The following is a 23,397-nucleotide window of genomic DNA, read 5'->3' as shown; positions in this document are numbered from 1 at the left end:
GGTAGTATTGTCTACAACCATTTAGCATGGCTGTGGAAATTAATGCTTATATCCCATCCATGAGGTGATATTTTGTCATGTATAATCTCTGAACAACTTAAAAGCTACAATTAAATTTTAACTTTCAGTTTTTCAGGCCAAGGCACAAAACCCCACTTCTCTGCAATTAAGTGGGATAAGGCCATTCTAAGTAATAAGTAAGGCAGTGAGATGTCAAAGCAGTGACTGAAGTGAATTAAAGCAAGATCATCATACACTGTGAGAGAACAAAATGCAATAAAACATCACTTATTATGGCGATGTAAAGCAAGCACCAACAGCTTCAAAACGTTACCAATTATAGCTCCTACAAGAGTGGTGAGGCTCGGGTAAATCTGAGCACAAAACATAGCAGAGAGACTCAGAACAATAAATCAAGTCATTATTTACAGAATACACAGACAAAATACATACACACATGTATTTCACAACTCTCTTTAAAACATTCCAAAATACTATGGCTAGAGTCTCCTTAACATTCTGAAAAACATTTTTTTTTAAGTAAATGAGAAGAAATTACCTCATCCTTACATATCAGATAAACATGGTACTTATAATGATGGAGTGAATGATACAAAGAATACAACTGTATTTTCTCTGGATCGACAGCAAACTCCTATAAAAAGAAAAAAGTTTATAGATACATTTCATGGAGTATCTGAGCTAAGAACACTTTGAGGGAAAATACTAGATCAAAAGTCTCAATGGCAGTGTTGAAAATGACATATATGGGTAGGTATTCAGTTGGGTTAATATGGAGAGACTTATTCAAAATAAGAATTTAAATTATATTTTAAAATCTTATTCTTTATCCTGAATATAAATATGGATTATTGAAAAAACTTAAGCATTATAGGAAAATTTAAACAATAAACATATGAGATGATTTATAAAATAAAAGCTCCCTATAATCTCCTGCTTCAGAGCTAAACAAAGCTAATGGCATGTTATGTATTTTTTAATGTTTTCCCCCAGGTATAACATGTATGTTAATAACACTAATTTTGTAATGAGAAGGGAATCACACTATACATATTGTCTAGCAACTTTTCTTCTTTCTTCCAACTTGTTTTTTGACCTAACTAAAAATTGGCTATCTTTTCATTTAGTACATATAGCTGTCCCTCCCCATCCTCCCCAAATACAAACTATATGAGGGTAAGGACTTCTAACCAGTTTTCACTGTTGTATCTCTAGTACTTAGAACTGTACTTGGCATACTATAGGCACTCAAAAAATTTTTTCTGAAAGAATGAACAAATCTATCTCTTCTTTATAAAAAGCACATAGTATGACATTAGGTGGCTCTTCATTTATCTAACCTCACACTGGTGGTACATAATTGGATTGCTCTTACAAACAATTCTACAATGAGCAAAGGTATGTATTTTTATGCATTTCTGAATCTGTTTCTATAGAATACTTTTTTTTTTCTTTTTTTTTGAGACAGTGTCTCATTCTGTCACCCAGGCTGGAGTGCAGGGGTGCAATCACAGCTCACTGCAGTCTCAATTCCCTGGACTCAAGCGATCCTCCCACTCAGCTTCTCAAGTAGCTAGGACTACAGGTGCATGGCACCATGCCTGGCTAATTTTTTTTTCTCCCCCCAGGGTAGACATGGGGCCTTGCTTTGTTGCCAAGACTGGTCTCAAACACCTGGACTCAAGTGATCCTCCTGCCTCAGCCTCCCAAAGTGCTGGGATTATAGGCTTGAGCCATTGTGCTTAGCCCTGAATACATTTTTGCTGTGAAATTGATATGTTGCCAAACTGTTTTCTGAAAAGGTTATAACAATTTATACTATGTTTGAAGATGGAACAAATTCCAATTTTAATGACTTTGCAGATATGAAATAAACATTTCATCTTTTTATGGAATGTGTTCTGCACACTCACTTATCTATGTGCATGCACATACAATTAAAAATATACCTATATTACAAGTAATGCATATGTTAATGAGTTCGAATTAGCCATTTCACAATGTACACACATTTCAAAACATTTTGTACATAATATATGCAATTTAAAAAATGAAAAACTACCTACAAATATATAAACATGAGCATGAGATGATTTCTTCCATATTAGTCAATTTAAGAAATTTGTGAGCACATATTATATACCTGATACTGTGCTATAGAAAAACAATAAACCACCATGCGTCCCTGTTCCTCAGGCCAGTGACGCTTATTCCTACCTGAAAAACCTTCACACTTAATGACAACATAGTAAAATATTTGCTTGTTTCAATGTTTTAAGTAGGAATTGTATTAACAATTGGAAAAGGTATAGTTACATTAATAATCAATTACACTTACTTGTGCAGATTTGGTGGTTGTTTTAGAAGTCCTTAGCGTTTTCTTATTATAAGCTTTGCCATTCATTTTGATTTTAGAAATAGCAGTTCCTCCACTCTTTGCTTTAGAGTCTCGAGTAATTATTGTTAGTTCAGGAAAACTTTCCAAAGCATTCTGGAAAACAATGAAGCAAAATAACTGACACCAGAAGAAAACTAACCTAAACTACTTCCAGCTATCTAAAATTTAGAAGTGTGTGTGCACACAAACACCTATTTGCAGAGAGGTGTGTGTGTACTGATGATGGGATATGCATACATATACATACACAGGTTGGGTTTTAAACATGGTCATAAGCTCTTTGCAGCCCTTCCTATTGGATATGTAATCTATTTCTCTTAAATCCCTTAAATCTGAGCCAACTCTATGACCTGCTTATTTAAGCAACAGCACACCACACTGGGAACCCTGAACAGGGCCAAGAGTTCTTTCTAGTAATGTCTCTGGCTTCAAGGCAGGAGAAAGAAAGACATATATGTTTCACTAAAGCCCTACCACTTAAACCACTGCTTGCCCCGTGAAATGTGGCTGGGCCTTGCTATAAAGAAGTCATCTGCCTCTGGTGAAGATGACGACAGAGGAGAAGCGGCACTGTAGTGCTTCTCTGGCTTCACTCTTCTCTTGCTTATTTTGACTGCAAGACAAGTACTTGTAAGATAAGATCCTAAAACAGAGCATGATGGGTTTTTTGACAGTGGTCACGTGGCAAAACCAATTCCACTCCATCCTTTAAAAGCCACTGGTGGCCAGGAATGGTGGCTCATGCCTGTAATCCCAGCACTTTGGGAGGCCAAGGTGGGCAAATTACTTGAGGCCAGGAGTTCGAGACCAGCCTGACCAACATGGCAAAACCTTGTCTCTACTAAAAATACAAAAATTAGCTGGGTGAGGTGGTGCACACCTGTAATCCCAACTACTCAGGAGGCTGAGGTAAGAGAATCGCTTGAACTCGGGAGGCAGAGGTTGTACTGAGCTAATATCGTGCCACTGCACTCCAGTCTGGGTGACAGAGAGAGACTCTATCTCTAAATAAATAAATAAATAAATAAATAAGCCACTGGCCTATTTATGCCCTTACCTACTTGGCAAATCATTCTGCCTGACTGAAAAGCTACAAACAATAACTGAATGATACTTGTGGCAACATTTAACTAGTTTGATTATGACTTTATAAAAATTAAATCGAGCTCCTACCATCATTTATTATTTTGACACTAAAAATGTTGAAGTCCTCCTATTATATTTATGATTCAGAATGCAGTCCTCATTCGATAAGCGCAAGTGTCTTATAAACAGTTACAACCTTTAAAGCCACTCTTCTCCAAACTCATCTATTGTTTCCAAGCACCTGGTATTGGGGCCCTGAAAACGGTACTGTTTTTTTTTTTTTTTTTTTTTTTTTGAGATGGAGTCTTGCTCTGTCATCCAGGCTAGAGTGCAGTGGCATGATCTCGGCTCACTGCAAGCTCTGCCTCCTGGGTTCACGCCATTCTCCTCCCTCAGCCTCCCGAGTAGCTGGGACTACAGGCACCTGCCACCACGCCCGGCTAATTTTTTGTATTTTTAGTAGAGATGGGGTTTCTCTGTGTTAGCCAGGATGGTCTCGATCTCCTGACCTCATGATCCGCCCACCTTGGCCTCCCAAAGTGCTGGGATTTCAGGCGTGAGCCACTGCGCCAGTCCCAAAAACGGTACCTTTTTAAAAACAGGCAACCTAAATTTTTCTTAGTATAAGTGTAGAAGGGCACTAAATTTCATTTGATAGAAACAATAACACTTTTGGCATTTTCTACCACAGTGAGCTACCATCACGTTCGAGCTTCGTTCCTTTCTCAGATTATTTGTGCACTTATCATGTACTCTGGTGTTTTCCATTTAAAACATGCACCTTGACAATTTTTGGATCCAGAATTATTATTTGCAACAAATAGAATTTAAAGTCTAAAGATTCTAAATTTGGAAACAACACACACTAAGTCAGTGGAGATGAAAGAAGAAAATTTAAATCTTTCCAATGACCACAAAATGCTTAAGATGATCTGAAGTACACAGATTTCAGAAAAAGGCAGAACATCATTACCTTGAAAAAGCTTCAGGACTCCTAACACCACCAAGATCAACATAGGAAAGCACACTAATTATTTCTAAAGAACAGAAAAATCTTTCTTTCTCTACTATTTGTAATATTTTACTTCAGATCAGTCTAACTCTTAATATTATGTAATTTGGCTTTGAAATGCAAATTGCTAAGGCTGGGCATGGATTACACCTGTAATCCCAGCACTTTGGGAGGCAGAGGCGGGCAGATCACTTGAGGTCAGGAGTTCAAGACCAGCCTGGCCAACATGGTGAAATCCCGTCTCTACTAAAAATACAAAAATTAGCCAGGCCATCCCAGCCACTCCGGAGACTGAGGCAGGAGAGGAGGAGGTTGCAGTGGGCGGAGATCGCGCCACTGCACTTCAGCCTAGGAGACAGAGTGAGAGTCTGTCTCAAAAAAAAAAAAAAAAAAAAAAAAAAAGCAAATTGCTTTATATGACAATTATCAAAATTAATAACTAATAACAGAATTAGAAATCTTGTTAGAGAACTGGTTTCACATTTCAACAGTGATTAGCCAAACCTGGTAATTTTTAAGATTTAGTAAATCTTTAGAAAACACTTTAGAAAATCTAAAAATGTTCCCTTGTCTCCACAAAATATAGTATTTCACAAAAGAATATTTCATTTATTTGAAGGCAGCAGTTAAGCAGAAAACACTGGGCTAGGGCCAGGTGCCGTGGCTCATGCCTATAATCCCAGCACTTTGGGAGGCGGAAGTAGGCGGATCACTTGAAGTCAGGAGTTCGAGACCAGCCTGACCAACATGGTGAAACCCTGTCTCTACTGAAAACACAAAAATTAGCCAGATGTGGTGGTGCATGCTTGTGGACCCAGCTACCTGGGAGGCTGAGGCAGGAGAATCTCTTGAACTCAGGAGGTGGAGATGGCAGTGGGCTGAAATCACACCACTAGACTCCAGCCTCGGCGAAAGAACAAGACTCCATCTCAAAAACAAAAACAAACAAACAAAAACTGGACTAGGAGTCAGGAGACCAAATTCTTAGTACTGGATTTCTTACTAGCTTCTAAATTTTTTTTCTTCCTGCGAATACATGGCAGTGAAGAATACATGACTACTATGATAGTTTTGTGTCATTTAATTTTGAATGCAATCTAATGGCCTCAGTTTTCACCTAATTGAAATGAAGTCAATACTCACTTTTACATGGAGTTCACATAAGATAGGGATGTGAACAAGTTATACAAATGTATAATATTGTTACCATCAATTAAAAAATGTTCCCCAAGGTAGATATAACCAAATGATTCTTGATGTGATATTATACTTTGAATAAGAAAGGCTACGGAGTAATCATTCTGTGATTCTCTCCCATGTGCACGTTAATAAATTTGCATGCCTTTTCTCCAACTGAAATAAAAAGCTCGGCCGGGTGCAGTGGCTCACGCCTGTAATCCCAACACTTTGGGAGGCCAAGGTGGGCGGATCATCTGAGGTCAGGAGTTCGAGACCAGACTGGCCAACATGGTAAAATCCTGTCTCTACTAAAAATACCAAAATTAGCCGGGTGTGGTGGCGGGCACCTGTAGTCCCAGCTACTCAGGAGGCTGAGGCACAAGAACTGCTTGAACTCAGGAGGCAGAGGTTGCAGCGAGCCAAGATTGTGCCACTGCAATGTAGCCTGGATGACAGAGCGAGACTCTGTCTCAAAAAAAAAAAGAAAAGAAAAAAAGCTAGAAATTTTTAAACTACCAAGTTAGCTTCTATGAAAAATTATCTGAGTTGAGTTTAGATTAGCTTTTTCTATATTTCTGATAACACCAAAACCAACTTATTGCCAAGATATATTAACAGATAGAATTATATACATTTCCTACCCTTATAAAAATCAGTGTTTCCTCTGATATTGAATAAATGAGGCAAGTAAGGTGAATTTTGATAACTGTGCTAAGGAAAAGCTAATTTTAATTACAGACAAAACGTAAAAATTTTGAAAAGCGTTAAAAGAACATTTGGAAATTATTTTATGGAAGATATAATAGATAACTATAAATGCCTAAAAAATTAAGTGGAGAAAAGCAAGTGATTAACACTAAGAAGACAAACTAAATGGACTTACAATGAATAAAAGCCAAATTTTCATTAGGTGAAAAATGTTGTAAGTGAATAATTTTCATAAATTTCCTTCCTATTATACTTAAGACTATGACTGCCATTGCATTTTGCTAATAAGTCATCAGAAGGAAATACCTTGAATGATTGATCCAAATGAAGATTCAAAAGAAGTCTCTTTCGGTTATCATTTAGCATGCCATCTATTTTTTTCATATGAGGTAAAAGTAGCTCATCTGAAACAACATTATAATTTAACAGGATAAACTATCAATAAATATTTTTGAAAAAAATCCAACTTTTTCTCAAAACATTTTTATATTAAAATACACTAAATTCATTGGCATATGTAAAATACTGATTGCAAAAAAATTGACATGAAGCTTTCTGAACAAAGGTTAACTTGAAAAGTAGGTTTATAGTAGCAAGTGAGAAAGAGGCAGCTCAGTATCATGATGGGATGAGCACTACATGAGGATCCAAAGTTCTAAGTTTTAGCTGAACTACAACTGCTGGATAAACTAGAACTGGATTTTAACTGAATAGAACTGATATGTGGCAGCTATGTGACGAATAGGCAAGCTGCCTAATTCCTCCAGACCTCATTTACCCTCTGAACAATCTGAACAATTACAAAATACAAACTGATCTAACAAAACACTGAGTATGACCAAGGGATATTAAATCACTTTAACTTGAAGCAAAGAAAAAGTAGGCGAAGAAAAATGATCAAAACCCAGTACCAAAAATATGAATCAAAATAGTTATTTTAGAAAAAGAGGGGAGAGTAAAATTATGACAAAGATTCCTATTCAAAGCTTTTGGCTTTCAGTGTCACCACTCTGAACTTTAAGCTCCATTAAGAAAAGCACTTTTAGAATATAATTAGTTTTGGTGTAGCATTAAACATTTTAGATTATTAGATTCTTTCTTAATTTACCAGCATAGTAATTTATTATATTTTATAATACTAACTGCCTCTAATAACCTTCTGAAAAAAAAAAAAAACCCAGAATCCAGGTCACAAGTTTCACAGCTAAGTAAAATGATTGTTTACATAGTCTTTCTATTAGTGATTCAATCTGTTCTAGTACTGTATTTACATTCTACAAAAATAAGTTTTAAACATTTGTGATTTAAAAATAATCTTAAAAAATTTTCTCCCCTTAGAGAAAAATCAGAAAACACTGATAAGCAATTTTAAAAAATCTTTCAAAATACAACTATACAGAAATGACTACTACAAAGAGAAGCATATTTTATGATGCAAGGAATATAACATTTAATAGCAAAAATGCTGACCTGGGATTAACTGAGTTTTAATCATGGTTCTTCAACCTCTAACCTGTTCTCTAACTTTAATCTCTTTTGAACTTTAGTTTACAAAATAAATGTTTCAGACTAGGTAATATCTAAAGTCCCTTCCAGCTCCTAATTACTTGAAAATGACTGATATACAGGTTACTGTCTCTGATTAGGTGGTAAGAAAAGCACTAGACCAGAAATTAGAAGACTTTTTAATTTTAATCCTTTCTCTGCCAGTTTCAAGTTTGTGGGCCCTTAAGCAAGTCACTTAACCTCTCTGAACCTGTCTTAATCCACAAAATGGCTGTCTAAGTTGTTTTAAGGTTAAATTAGAATATATGTCTAAGTATGTGAACATAATAAAGCAGTATATAGTCATGCACTGCATAATGACATTTTTGACAATGACAGACCACATATACAATGGTGGTTCCATAAGACTATAATGCCATATTCTTACTGTACCTTTTATTTTCTTCTTTAAAAAAAACTTTTTAAAAATTTCAATAGCTTTAGGGGTACAGGTGGTTTGGGTTACATGGATGAGCTGTATAGTGGTGAAGTCTGGGATTTTAGTGCATCCATCACCCAAGTAGTGTACATTGTACCCCATAGGTAGTTTTTCATCCCTTACCCCTTTCTCACCCTCTCCCCTTCTGAGTCTCCAATGTCCATTATACCACACTGCCTTTGTGTACCTATAGCTTAGCTCCCACTTATAAGTGAGAACATGTGATATTTGGTTCTCCATTCCTGAGTTACTTCAGTTAGAATAATGACCTCCAGTTCCACCCAAGTTGCTGCAAAAGACATTATTTTGCTCTTTTTTATGGCTGAATAGTATTCACTATATTTTCTTTATTCACTCATCGACTGATGGGCACTTTCCATATCTTTACAGTTGTGAACTGTGCTGCAATAAACATACATGTGCAGGTGTCTCTTGGGTATTATTTATTTTCCTTTATGTAGATACTCAGTACTGGGACTGCTGGTGAGAATGTAAATTAGTGCAACTGCTATGGAAAACAGTATGGAGATTTCTCAAATAACTAAAAGGAATAATATTAACTGGTATAACCCAGTGCATTTACTGGTTTAATACTAATTTTAATTGATTAGAAAATAATTGCTATGATGTATCTTTTACAAAAGATACAAGTATATGATTTTAATCTTTATGCCACTTTTATCCGGTTCATCTTTCCAATTATTGGAAAATAAAATATACTGACATACAGACCTTTCATGTAATACTAACACTTAGTAAACTATTTATGAGGATGATTAGATTCTAGAATTGGAAGAAACTGGTTAGAAGCTATACAATTTTCCCATGAGTAGAAAGCAATAAAAGTTCAAATATTCAGAGAATGCATGAAAAGATATGACCATTTTATGGAATTAAGATGCTATATATTTAACTGACAATTTATAGGTATATATTACACAAGTCACATATAAACATATAACTAACAGACAAGATTTCTTTTTTTAATTCCAGGAAGTACTACCAAGAAAGTACTACTTAGAAGACTGTACCATTGCTCTTCTCTAAGGCTTGCATTGTGTCAGGGTCCAAGGCAATGCTAACAAGCAATTCCATGTAGCTCTTAAAGGTTTCCTTCATTGCTCTTGTGTTCAAAAAGCGAGTGACAAAGGGAGCGGGAGGTTCAAATTCTGGGAGGGAGAAAGGGTTAAATATTAAATTTTCCTTCCTGACAATTTTTAAAACACTTTTCTCTATAACGAGACCCTAGAAGCAGATTGCAGATACAATTTCTTCAAATTCAAGACTTTCTCACCTTACCTTTAAGGTCTGAGGTTCTCAAAGCTGGTTTGCACATCACAATGACTGCAGAGCTTTGTTAACAATAGAACAAAAACCAGATTGCTGGACTTCCTAAAACAGAATCTTTGGTAGTGGTGGTGGTCGTGGTAGGGTGATGAAGCTTAAGTATTATGCTCTTAAAAAGCTTCCTAGGTGATTCTTGTGTGTGTGTGTGTGTGTGTGTGTGTGTGTGTGTGTGTGTGTGTGTGTTTTGAGACAGAGTTTCGCTCTTGTTGCCCAGGCTGGAGTACAATGGCGCCATCTTGGCTCACTGCAACCTCCGCCTCCTAGGTTCAAGCAATTCTCCTGCCTCAACCTCCCGAGTAGCTGGGATTATAGGTACACACCACCATGCCTGGCTAACTTTTTTAGTAGAGAGGGGGTTTCACCATGTTGGCCAGGCTGGTCTTGAACTCCTGACCTCAGGTGATCCTCCTGCCTCGGCCTCCCAAAGTGTTGGGATTACAGGCATGAGCCACCACGCTCGGCCCTTCCTAGGTGATTCTGAAGCCCAACACCAGAAAAAGTAGACTGGGTAAGAAACTAATTTGTCTTCTGCTGGATCCCACCACAGACATCTGCTGCCAGGTGGTGCTACTCTAGTCTTGATGGTTTCTCTATGTTTAGTAGTAAAGAAATCGTATGACATCCAATGTATGAGTAATACATAGATTTCCTTTTTATTCCTAGACATAAATTACTATAAAATTCTTGCCTAGGATGTATTAAAAGTGTTTAAAGTATGGCAGGTGCAGTGGCACGTGCCTGTAATCCCAACACTTTGGGAGGCCAAGGTGGGAGGACTGCTTGAGCCCAGGACTTTGAGACCAGCTTGGGCAACATAGTGGGACATCGTTTCAATTAAAAAAAAATAAATTAGCCACGTGTGTGGTGGCATGTACCAGTATTCCCAGCTACTCAAGAGGCTGAGGCGGGAGGATTGCTTGAGTCCCGGAGGTTGAGACTGCAGAGAACTGTGACTGCGCCACTGCACTCAAGCATGGGAAACAGAGTAAAGACCCTGTCTCATAAAGAAAAAGAAAAAAAGAAAAAAATCATTTTAATGTAAACACAGCCTGTGCACAGAGAAAATTTCATTCAAATCCAATGGAAAGAACTATGACATTAACTTGTTGGGTGCAGTGGTGCACACCTGTAGTCCCAGCTACTTGGGAGGCTGAGGTGGGAGGATTGTTTGAGCCTGGGAGTTCAAGACCAGCCTGGTCAATATAGCAAGACTCCATCTAAAAAAAAAAGTTTGTTTCAATTTTGACTTTTTGTATTCAAATATATAATCAAGTCACACCCTTAAATAGCAGTTTTTAAAATATTTTTAATGTTGTGGGTATATAGTGTGCATTTATGTGTGTGTATGTGTGTGTGTGTGTATGTGTATGTGTATATATATATATATGTTTTTGGTTTTTTTTTCTTAGAGATAGGGTTTCACTATGTTGCCCAGGCTGGTTTTGAACTCTCAGCCTCAAGTGATCCTCCTGTCTCAGCCTCTGAAAGTGCTGAGATTAGCTGTAAGCCACCGTGCCTGGCCTATAGTAGGTGTATGTATTTTAAACAGCAGCTGTTAAAGTACAGTCCATGGACCCCAGGGGGGACCCCAAGACCCTTTCGGTGGTCTCTGATATCAAAACTGTTTTCATGATAATATTAAGATAATATGTACTTTCTTCACTGCATTGCCATTTGCAAAACTACTACTGGGTAAAATTCATGGTGCCTTACCACGAATCAAGGCAATGACAACAAACTGTACTAACAGTAATATACTTTGCATGACTTTGTCATGTCACTCACTACCATGTATTTGGAGGGGGAAAAAGTTTCACTTAGGAATAGTCCTAGGGGCTGGGCATGGTGGCTCACACCTCTAATACCAGCACTTTGGGAGGCCAAAGTGGGAAGATTGCTTGAGGTCAGGAGTTCAAGACCAGCCCAGGCAATATAGTGAGATCCTGTCTCTACAAAAAAAAATTTTAAGTTAGCTAGGTGTGGTGGCATGCGCCTGTAGTACTAGCTGCTTGGGAGCCTGAAGTAGGAGGATTGTTTGAGCCCAGGAGTTCAAGGCTGCAGTGAGCTAAAAAGGTGCCACTTTACTCCTGCTGGTGATAGAATAAGACCCCATCTCTTAATTAACAACCAGAACAGTCTTAGGGCCAGGTGAGGTGACTCATGCCTATAATCCCAGCACTCTGGAAGGCTGAAGCAGGACAATGGCTTGAGGCCAGGAGTTTAAAACTAGCTTGGGCAACATAGTAAGACCCAGTCTCTACAAAAAACTTTAAAATTAGCTGGGCATGGTGGTGCATACTTGTAGTCAGTCCTAGCTACTTGGGGGACCGAGGTGAGAAGATTGCTTGTGCCAGAAGTTTGAGGTTACAGTGAATTATGATTACACCATGCACTCCAGCCTAGGTGACAGAGTGAGACCTCTCTCTAAATATACAAAATTTAAAAAGAGCCTAGGCAAGGCTGGATGCGGTGGCTCATGCACGTAATCCCAGCATTTTGGGAGGCCGAGGCGGGTGGATCACGAAGTCAAGCATTCCAGACCAACCTGGCCAACATAGTGAAACCCCATCTCTACTAAAAATACAAAAAATTAGCTGGGCATGATGGTGGGCGCCTGTAATCCCAGCTACTCGGGAGGCTGAGGCAGGAGAATCGCTTGAACCTGGGAGGCGGTGCAGTGAGCCGAGATCACGCCACTGCACTCCAGCCTGGACGATAGTGTGAGACTCCGTCTCAAACAAACAAACAAACAGAGCCTGGGCAACATGGAAAAACCTTGTCTCTACTAAAAAATACAAAAGATTAGCGCCTGTAGTCCCAGATACCCAGGAGGCTGAGGTGAGAGGATCACTTGAGCCTGGGATATTGAGGTTGCAGTGAGCCTTGTTTGTACCACTGCACTCCAGCCTGGGTGACAGAGTGAGACCTTGTCTCAAAAAAAGATAAAACAAAATAAAAAATAATAGTCCTTGATGAAGAAGTAAAAATTATTAATTTTATGAAATTTCTATTCTTGAATAGATGTCTTTTTAATATTCTGTGTGATGAAATAGCAGGTACACATAAAGCACTTCTGCATAAGTATAATGGGTATGACCAGGAGGAGCACCCATACAGTTGTGTGAGTTACAAGATAAACTAGCTATTCTTTCCCCCAAGAAAACACGATTTTTATTTGAAAGAATGACTGACAGATACACTATGCCTATCCAGACTTGGGTATTTGGCACACCTTAATTTATTCTTAAAAATAAATTAAGAGAATCTGCTCATTCAAGGAAAACAACTGACGGTATTTGTTGCCAATGATAAAATTTGAGATTTCAAGTGAAAATTAGAATTCTGGACATCTTCTATCCCCACTGTGAGTCTGAGCTTCCCAATTTGTAAAGACTTCATTAATGAGATCATTCATAGAATTGATGAGTGCTATTTTTTGATAGTGTAAAATGAAATATCTGACCTTAAGAGCTAGAACCATAAAACTCTTAGAAGAAAATGTAGGAGTAAATATGTCCTTGGATTTGGCAATGGATTCTATGTGAACAAAAGCTGAGTAACAAAAGAAAAAATAAGTAAATTGGGCTTCATCCAAATTTAAAACTTTTGTGCATCAAAGGATATTATCAAGAAAGTGAAAAAGACAACCTACAAAATGGGAGGAAACATTTTCAAATTATGTATCTGATTAAGGGTTTAATATCCAGAATATATTAAAAAACTCCTACAACTTAACAACAAAAAGACAAATAACCCAGTTTAAAATGGGCAATGGATCTGAATAGACATTTCTCCAAAGAAGATATACAAATGGCCAATAAGGACATAGAAAAAATGCTCAGGACATGGAAAAAATGCTCAACATCATTAGTCACTAGAAAAATTCAAACTGAAACGACAATGAGATACCACTTCACACTTGTTAGGATGACTTTAAAAAGACGCACACACAAACAGAAAATAACAAGTGTTAGCAAAGGATGTGGAAAAATTGGAACCGTCATGCTTTCCTGGTGGGAATATAAAATGGTGTAACCATGTGGAAAACAGTTTGATGGTTCCTCTAAAGGCTAAACATAGGATTATTATGTGACAATAGTAACAATTCTGCTTCAGGTCTATGCCTCCAAAATTGAAAATAGGAACTTAGATACTTGTATGCCAATGTTCATTACACCAATTATTCAGTTAGCCAAAAGGAGGAAATAACCCAAATACCATCAATAAAATGTGGTATAAACATACAATGGAATATTACTTAGCCATAAAAAGGAATGAAGTTATGATATATGCTTTTACATGGATGAACCTAGAAAACATTTTGCTAAGTGAAAGAAGCCAGACACAAAAGGAAAAATATTGTATAATTCCACCTATATGAGATATTTAGAATGGGCAAAATCACAAATACAAAAAATAGGTTAGAGGTTACCAGTAGCTGGAGGAAAAACACATTAGAGGTTACCAGTAGCTGGAGGAAAAAGAGAATAAGTAGTTGTTGCTTAATGGTTACAGTTTCTGTTTGGGATGATAAAAGTTTTGGAAATAGAGGTGAGGGTTATACAACAGTGTGAATGTAAATAATGCTAAATTGTACACTTAAAAATGGTTAAAAAGGCAAATTTGTATTGAACCACAGTGTTTTAAAGTGTGAAAAAAATTAATTATTGGAAGATCTATATCACTGAGCTAACTAATATTTTCACATGACCAATGAACAATGTTATAAAACCATGCATGGATGAGAGATATGTAAAGTTAAGACAAACCAATAGATTTTAATGTAATAGCATGAAAACTCAAGAAACTACTACTTGTCAGTATCAGGAGTATCTATGAGTATCTGAGAAGGCAACTGAAATCCTCCTCCTTTTCCTAACTACATACAGGAGGAGTATTTCCATTGCTTTCTCAGTTAAGTACGGATATTCTTGATACTTTAGCCAAAATAACATGTAATAACAAACTGAATGTAGAAGCAGATATGCACTCATCTCACTAAATACTGTTAGTTTTGGAAAGTATAGTTGTTTTAAAAAAAAACACCTCACATTAATAAGTAATGGGTTCATTTTAAATAAATATTTTAAAACTTTGAATTGGTATTTAGTAAATATCAATAGATTTAGCACACATAAACCAAAGTATCTGGAATCCTCAATGTGTTTGAAGATTCCACTGGAGTCCTGAAACAAAGAGTCTGAAAATCACCAGCCTATGAATATATGTTTATTATCAATATTTGACTTCTTAAGAGAACTAAATACATTCTTTAGCCTGAGAATGTAAAGCAAGGAACAAAAAGGCCTAAAAATGTTTGCTTAACTATTAGTGACACCTAGTGGTCACTCAAATTACCAAGAGAAGAAAATGTTATCTTGTCATTTGAAGAAACTATAATTGAGAGCAAATTCAGAACAAACGTTTTGATTCTAAGCAGTAGGCAAGACTGCTAACTGCAAAAATTATGTATAATGCCTTCTATGCATATTCAAGGCACCGAATTTCCTTACATATTCTGATTATATATTTCTTTTTTCTTTTTTTTGAGATGGAGTTTCGCTGTTGTTGCCCAAGGCTGGAGTGCAATAGCGCAATCTTGGCTTACTGAAACCTTTGCCTCCTGGGTTCAAGTGATTCTCCTGCCTCAGCCTCCTGAGTAGCTGGGATTACAGGTGCCTGCCACCACACCTCGCTAATTTTTTTGTATTTTTAGTAGAGACAGGGTTTCACTGTGTTGGCCAGTCTGGTCTCGAACTCCTGACATCAGGCGATCCACCCTCCTCAGCCTCCCAAAGTGCTGGGATTGCAGGCATGAGCCACCATGCCCAGCCTGATGTATATATTTCTAAACAACCATTTACAAATAGCTTTATTTTTTATTATTTTTTTAAGCGATGGAGTCTTGCTATGTTGTCTAGGTTGGTCTTGAACTCCTGGGATCAAGCAATCCTTTCTCCTGAGCCTCCCAAGTAGCTGGGTGTATAGATGTGCACCACTGCACTTGCCCACAAATAGCATTTACAAACAGTACATTTAGACTGAGCACAGTGGCTTATGCCTATAATCCCAGCACTTTGGGAGGCCGAAGTGGGAGGATTGCTTGAGCCCAGGAGTTTGAGATCGGCCTGGGCAACACAGTGAGACCCTGTGTCTACAAAGATTAAAATTTAAAAATTAGCTGGGTGTGGTGGTGCCCACCTGTAGTCCCAGCTACTCAGGAGGCTGAGGTGGGAGGATCACTTGAGCCTGGGAGGTCGAGGCTACAGTGAGTCATGAGTGCACCACTGCAGTCCAGCCTAGACAACAGAGTAGACCTTGACTCAAAAAATAAAAAATAAAAAATAAAAACGGTAAATTTAAAGTAGACTTCAGCACTGAAGAATTTTTTTTATTATGGTTCTATTTCTAATCAGATAATTTCTAAGATAATCTCTCAAGCAATGATACTTGTAATGTCAGAAACCATCCTGGACATCAACTTCAACCATAGCCCCAACAACTAATTCACCATTCAAGTTCTGCCAAAATTACATCCTGAATATCTCAAAACTGTCCCCTCATCTCCATCCCTGCTGCCACTACTTAGGTTCAGACTCAATTTATGCCTGAATTATGTCTTGTAATTCAAATTCAAATTTCACCATATTGTTTCCCCTTTATAAATCCCTCTAAGGACTTTCATTTGTTTACAGGATCAGAAGCTTCTTAGCTTTATTATGGCATACAAGGTCTTTCATCATCCCTTCCTCTTTTCTTAAATTCAACTTTATGTTCTAGAAAAATAGGGGCCAGCAACCTTTTTCTGTAAAGGGCTATAGGTAAATATTTTAGATTTTGTCATATGGTCTCTGTAGGACTACTCAAATCTGCCACTGTAGTGGGAAAGCAACTGTATGGAAATATGCAAATGAATCTATGCGGCTGTGTTCCAATAAAACTATAAAAACAGGCTGAGGGTCAGATTCAGTCTGCAAGACATTTGGCAACCTCTGTACTAGACTACTAAACCACCTGAAATTTCTTACATATATTGTACACCATGCTTTGTGTGCTGGTATATTCTTATGTATTACAACTATCTCAGTTTTAATTTCTAATATAGTAAATATCAATAGATATACCTACATAAATGCATTTTAGGATCCTCAATAATTTTTAAGAATGTAAAATGGTTCTAAGATCAAGAAGTTTGATAACAAATTATTTCAACCTTTACATTTTATAAAAAACGAAAACTAAGGATATCCTACCTTAGTTATAGGTACATGATTAGCTAGTGGCAGATATATAGTAGTAAGCATTTATTAAATAATGTAGTGGTATACGTTATTAAATATATTACTATATTATAATTTGAGTGCCCCTTTCCTAGGCTTAGTTATTCTTTTCTTCTAGCATAAACTTAGACTCAAATGTTTATGCTAGGTGGGGCGCAGTGGCTCATGCCCGTAATCCCAGCACTTTGGGAGGCTAAGGCAGGAGGACTGCTTAAGCCCAGGAGTTTGAGACCATCCTGGGTGACAAAGCAAGAGCCCATATCTTAAAAAGAAACATTAGCTGGGCATGGTGGTGCACACCTATAGTCCCAGCTACTGTGGAGGCTGAGGTAGGAGAGTTACGAGCCCAGGTGTTCGAGGCTGCAGTGAGCTAGGATCATGCCATTGCACTTCAGCCTGGGCGACAGAATGAAACCTTGTCTCAAAAAAAAAAAAAAAAGTTTAGAACTAGATGATTCTTAGTAATCATCTGATCTAACCTTCATCTTATCCAGAGTTGAGATAACTGGCATTACTAAGGTAAGTTCTGCCTTTTCTATTTACAAGGCTGCATGTGTGGGCCAACTGTGCTTCAGTTGGTATGTTCAGGGAATGTGAACTTACTTTCATAAAAACCTAAACAGAATTTATTAGGTAGATAAATTCCCTGAAAAGTAAATACATTTTGAATTGTCAGCATCCTGCTCCTCACCACTCATGTAGATAATCTAAAGTTATCAGGGTAGCCATTTCACGGAAAACTCACCCTCATCGTCACTACTACTAGTATGGATCTCAGGAGATGAGTCAGATTGGGATGATGAAAATTCTTCTTTCCATTTTTTCCGTTTCTTTGGTGGTGGCTCAGCCTTTACTTTTGGCTGTTTAACTTTGGGTTTCACGGAAGGGGCTTTTGTAGTTGTAGTTTTTGATGCTAGAGGATCAGAAGTTTTACTGCTACTACTTGGCTTAGCTTGAACAGTTCTGCAATGTTATAAACAAACTTCATTAACACACTGAAATCTTGTTAAACTAAAATAAAATAGAAAAATAAAAGAGAATCACAGGAGAGGATTATCTAATTACTCTCACCAATACCTTCAAAATATACAGTCCAAGTCCTATATATATCTCAATGGTGATTCCCATAAAATTTTCTTAAAATACATTCTTTTCACCAGAAGCATTCAATATTCAGTTATTAAGGGACTTTTAGTTCAGTCCTTATTTCTACTTCTTCATTGCCCTCCTTGATTTATGGACTTATTTCCCAGAGACTATGAGGCTGTACAACAGATGATCAGTGGGCTTAGGAAGGTAATGAATGTTATAACCGTAATTGCCATATCTAGTTCTGACCCTAAGAAACTCTCACAGGCTCTGGTGGTGTCAGGTTTTGATGTAGAAACCCAAATGCGGCGCGGTGGCTCATGCCTGTAATCCTAGCACTTTGGGAGGCTGAGGTGGGTGGATCACTTGAGGTCAGGAGTTCGAGACCAGCCTGGCCAACATAGTGAAACCCCATCTCTACTAAAAATACAAAACCAGCTGGGAGTGGTGGCGGGCGCCTGTAGTCCCAGCTACTCGGGAGGCTGAGGCAGGAGAATCGCTTGAACCCGGGAGGTGGAGGTTGCAGTGAGCCAAGATCACGCCGCTGCACTCCAGCCTGGGTGACAGAGCAAGACTCTATCTCAAAAAAAAAAAAAAAAAAGAAAAAAAAGAAAAACCCAAATGCATCTGTCCTAGAGTCCCTCGAGATTTGCTCTATGCCAGCTGGGTATGGTGGCTCATGCCTATAATCCCAGCATTTTGGGAGGCTGAGGCAGGCAAATTGCTTGAGCCCAAGAGTTCAAGACCAGCCTGAGCAACATGGTAAAATCCCATCCCTATAAAAATTAGCTGGGCACAGTGGTGCACACCTGTAGTCCCAGCTACTTGGGAAGTTGAGGCAGGAAGATCACCTGAGCCTGGGAGGTCGAGGCTGCAGTGCTGTGATCACGCCACTACACTGCAGCCTTAGTGACAGGGTGAGACCCTGTCTCAAATAAAAAAGATTTGCTCTCTTCCAGGTCTGAAGATTTGAGTGGATAAAATTCCATCATAAAAATAAGGTAAGCTGCTTCCAGTAGGTGGGAATGTTAATGAAACTGGACCTACTTGGCACTGGAGTAAGAACATCTACGGTCATACCTGCTTCTCATGCAGACCACAGGGTCAAGTCAGTTATCTTCCAGATTCATGCTCCAGACAACCCAGAGTCACATTAATACACAATAATAATTCTACTGTGTACACTTGTACAGTAATGTAGAGTTCTTATAGTTTTTTATCAAAAATTATTTTAAATTTAATTTACTTCATTATATTATTTACATTTTATAGATGAAAAAGGGAGCTTCAGGAAAGCTGTCTTCTCTAGGTCACATAAAGCTGGACTCAAAACTTTTTGCCTCTACAATTTTTTTTCACAATACTGGGATGACACCAAAAGGACTTAGGGAAAAGAAAAGGGCACCCACCCACCACAGATAGCCATGAGCTTTACAGTGCCCATCTCATGCCTTCAAAAGAATCACTTATTTAATCAGGCACTGAAATTTTTTGACTTGTGTATAATAAAAAAAAATCTAATTGATATGCTCCTTTGTACATTGGTATCATCAATAATACACCTATATATATGCACAAATATATCACCTAAGAAAACAAATACCTGATAGTTTGTGAAGGTTTATTTCTTGGCTTTTTAGAACACACTCTGACATATTCCTTCTTGTTTGCATTTTCAATGAACTTCACATATATTCTTTTGTATTTACTCTTTGCATCTCCAAAATATCCAAGATACTGAGGAAGGAAACACTTTGAGTTACATAATTGAACAATCTAGATACAAATGCTACTTTGTTTGTTCAATTGACTATCCCATAGCCAACCTTCAAGTTTTCTAAAATGCAGCTCTGGCCAGGCTAATTTTACCCTCAAAAACTGATCCCAGGCTCATTATTGATTTCATATGTACAAGCAATCTCATTTGGCATATTCTTACTTCCAGCTACATTAAGTATGACAGAATAACTTCCATCAGTCTTCTGGTAAATCAGGATATTTGACTAGTAGAATAATCAATATAAAGGAGCCTCTGAGTCCATCTGAACTCTTCACAGGCTAACATTAATCCCTTTCCTTTATTAAAAAAAAAAAGTTAAACAATAGTACAAGGTCATTTAATTTTAAATAGCTGATATTTAACAAATGACTATTTTTATTAGACTATCAAAGAGCATCAATATTCTAGTTCAAATTATATGCTACTTTATATCAAAAATATTCAATATAAAATACTTCTAAATTTAAATCATTGTTTTTTTCAGGACCACTGTCAAAATAAGGCTAATGTAAACATGCATTTTACTTACACTATTTGTAGCAGCAAATTCTCTTTGACCATCTCGAATTTCAGGAACAAATTTCTGTAATAAAGCTTTTTGTACTTTCCAAATAGCTGGAGGTTCTTTTCCTGTTTTTAAAGCCTCCTGTAATAACCAGAATTAATGATACTTACAAAACACAGCAACATATTTTAGATCTTAGAATATTAGAGATGAAAGGAATCTGAAAGGCCTACCCTAGCTCAACCTTTTATCTCACCTCTCTATCTGATATTCTGCAATAATTCTTATAAGCTGGTTAGGTTATTCAGTCTCTGCTTAAATTATTCCAGAAATAGGGAGTTCATTAGCACACAAAGTAGCCCATTACCCATTTGTGCAGCTAAAACTATTGGAAAGTTTTCTGCTAATGACACTGTCCTATGTTACATATGCAATTTTATAACTATGTATATATACATATCTTAAAAGACCATAAACAAATACATTAAAATATTAAAAGTAGTTAATTGTGAATAGTGAGAATACAGACACTTGAATGTTGGATTCTTCACTGCACTTTTTAATGTCATTCCAATGTTTTTTAAAAAGGCAAAGGTGGCTGTATGCAGTGGCTCATGCCTGTAATCCCAGCACTTTGGGAGGCCAAGATGGGAGGACTGCTTGAGGCCAAGAGTTTGAGACCAGCCTGGTCATCATAGCATGATCCCATCTCTATTTAAAAAAATACATAAAAAGGCAAAAAAGCAAAGCAAGCAAACAGAAACCCCAAAATATGTTATTTTAAACATAGCTAAAACTTTCTTACATAAAATTATTACATTCTCTTCATGGTTATACAACTTGAAATTAGGAAATTAAATCTAATTCTACTTTTATGTGATAGTTCTCTGTTATTTTTGTTTAAACTTTTAAATTATATAAATAACGATTTTCTCCAAACTACTAATAATGAATTGGGAACCTTGAAAAAAGTCAACATTTTAAAACTACTATAATTACTAATACTGAAATGCAACTGACTACATTTGTACAGAAATACGTACAACTAAGTTAAAGTTAAAATTATCTTCAATGATATCTGACATCTACTCTTAATATTTTGATTTTATCAAACACTTATAATGCATAAAACTTCCCATAATTCAAAGTAGATGCATGCTATTGAAGTCATAATGAAGGCTATCGCAGGCACACTAACTAAACTATGACCTTTACACTGGTGAACACTGACATCACCTTAAAAGTCTCTATGTCTTCTGTCTTTACCACAAATTCATCACGCTCTCTGTATTGGCCTTCTCCTCCGCTTTCTGTGTCCTCCTCATCTGTAAAACCTTCTATGGCAACAGTGTCCTGTCCTTTTGCAAACTGGTCTGAAGGAAGACCATCAAGTTCAATGGGCTTTGAGGATTCTGAAGAGCTTATATTTTCCAGAATATTTACTGCATATGAAGTAGAGTGGAGAGGTTCTTGCTTAACTGCACCCACAGTGGTTGAGGAAGTAGTAGCAGTACCAGTAGTATTGGCAGTTGGGCTAGTAGTTGCCACCTGTAGGGCTTCTGAAACAAAACCAAGCAAATGCAAATCAGTATTACAAATATTTAAACACTTGTTTTGTGTAAAACTCAAAACAGTTTAAAAAGAAAGACTTGATTATTTTGTAATCAAACTGGTTGAAACAAAACCACAGGAAGAAATTAGACAACAGATGTTAATTTCCAAGAATCAAAGATGTGAGAATTAAGTCTAGATGACAAGTAGACTGCAAACCTGCAACTATCTACCTATCCTCCCGCTGCCAATTCCATGTAAGTAGAGCAAAATTATTTTTAAAAGAAGAGGCTGGGTACAGTGGCTCACACCTGTAGTCCCAGCCCAATTAAAAAAATAAAAAATTAGCCGAGCATAGTGTTGTGTGCCTGTAGTCTCAGCTAATCAGGAGGATGAGATGCGAAAATTGCTTGGGCCCAGGAGTTCAAGGGTTACAGTGAGCTATGATAGTGCCACTGCACTCCAGCCTGGGTGACAGAACAAGACCCTACTTAAAAAAATAATAATAATAAAAATAAAGACATGAAAGTGATAGAAGATAAGGAAGGGTGGGCCAACCAAAACTGTGACTCTTCATAGAAGATGAAAAACCAAATACATGTGGAAAAAAAAACCCCAAAACCTTCTGAAACAGCACTAGAAGCTATCAAAATTAAAATGATTATAAAGTAATACTATGAAAAACTGTATGCCAACAAATTAAATAAGATGAAATGGATAAATTCCTAGAAAGACACAAAATACTAAAAAAGATTGGGGCCATGCACAGTGGCTCACACCTGTAATCCCAGCACTTTGGGAGGCCAAGGTGGGCAGATCAGGAGGTCAGGAGTTTGAGACCAGCCTGACCAACATGGTGAAACCCTGTCTCTACTAAAAATACAAAAATTAGCTGGGCGTGGTGGTGCGCGCCTTTAATCCCCGCTACTCAGGAGGGTGAGGCAGGAGAATCGCTTGAACCCGGGAGGCAGAGATTGCAGTGAGCCAAGACTGTGCCACTGCACTACAGCGTGGGCAAAACAGACTCTGTCTCAAGAAAAAAAAAAAGACTCGGGAAGAAATAGAAAATCTGAATACCCAAATACAAAGTAAAAAAAAAAAGTAATTTTAAAACATCCCGCAAAGAAAAGCACAGGCCCATATGGCTTCACTGGATAATTCTATCAACAATTAAAGAAGATATCAATCTTTTATAAACTCCAAACAATAGGAGGAAACACTTCCCAACTCATTCTGTGAGGCCAGTATTATTCCAATACCAAAACCAGACAAAAACAGCATGAGAAAACTATCCCTTAGTATATAAATACAAAAACCCACAATGAAATACTAGCAAATCCACCAACATACAAAAAGAATCATACAATATGACCACGTGGGATTTATCTTAGGAATGCAAAGTTAGTTTAACACCTGAAAATCAATGTAATACACTGTGTTAATAGAAAACAGCATAG

General features: G+C 37.3%; 1 protein-coding gene and 1 long non-coding RNA gene across 4 annotated transcripts in view; one reads left to right on the top strand and one right to left on the bottom strand.

Moving 5' to 3' along the window:
- Window positions 1-22,544, top strand: part of LOC129393355 (uncharacterized) — a 77,797-nt gene extending 55,253 nt beyond the window's left edge. Inside the window, exon 3 of the long non-coding RNA XR_008620167.2 lies at window positions 19,064-22,544. This is a non-coding gene — a long non-coding RNA (uncharacterized LOC129393355). The remainder of the gene's footprint in view (window positions 1-19,063) is intronic.
- Window positions 1-23,397, bottom strand: part of QSER1 (glutamine and serine rich 1) — an 87,350-nt gene that overhangs the window by 4,377 nt on the left and 59,576 nt on the right. For all 3 annotated transcript variants that reach the window (XM_034932371.4, XM_055094263.2, XM_034932373.3), the window contains 8 exons: window positions 21,626-21,948; window positions 20,414-20,530; window positions 19,708-19,841; window positions 17,761-17,978; window positions 9,420-9,557; window positions 6,711-6,808; window positions 2,360-2,512; window positions 560-655 (listed from right to left, as the gene is read on the bottom strand). In XM_034932371.4, coding sequence (XP_034788262.2) covers window positions 560-655; window positions 2,360-2,512; window positions 6,711-6,808; window positions 9,420-9,557; window positions 17,761-17,978; window positions 19,708-19,841; window positions 20,414-20,530; window positions 21,626-21,948 — 1,277 coding nt within the window. The remainder of the gene's footprint in view (window positions 1-559; window positions 656-2,359; window positions 2,513-6,710; window positions 6,809-9,419; window positions 9,558-17,760; window positions 17,979-19,707; window positions 19,842-20,413; window positions 20,531-21,625; window positions 21,949-23,397) is intronic.

This window comes from Pan paniscus, chromosome 9, assembly GCF_029289425.2.
Source record: "Pan paniscus chromosome 9, NHGRI_mPanPan1-v2.0_pri, whole genome shotgun sequence".
NCBI lineage: Eukaryota > Metazoa > Chordata > Mammalia > Primates > Hominidae > Pan > Pan paniscus.
The sequence above is the reverse complement of the archived record's forward strand: the minus strand, read 5'-3'. Positions and strand labels throughout refer to the sequence as shown.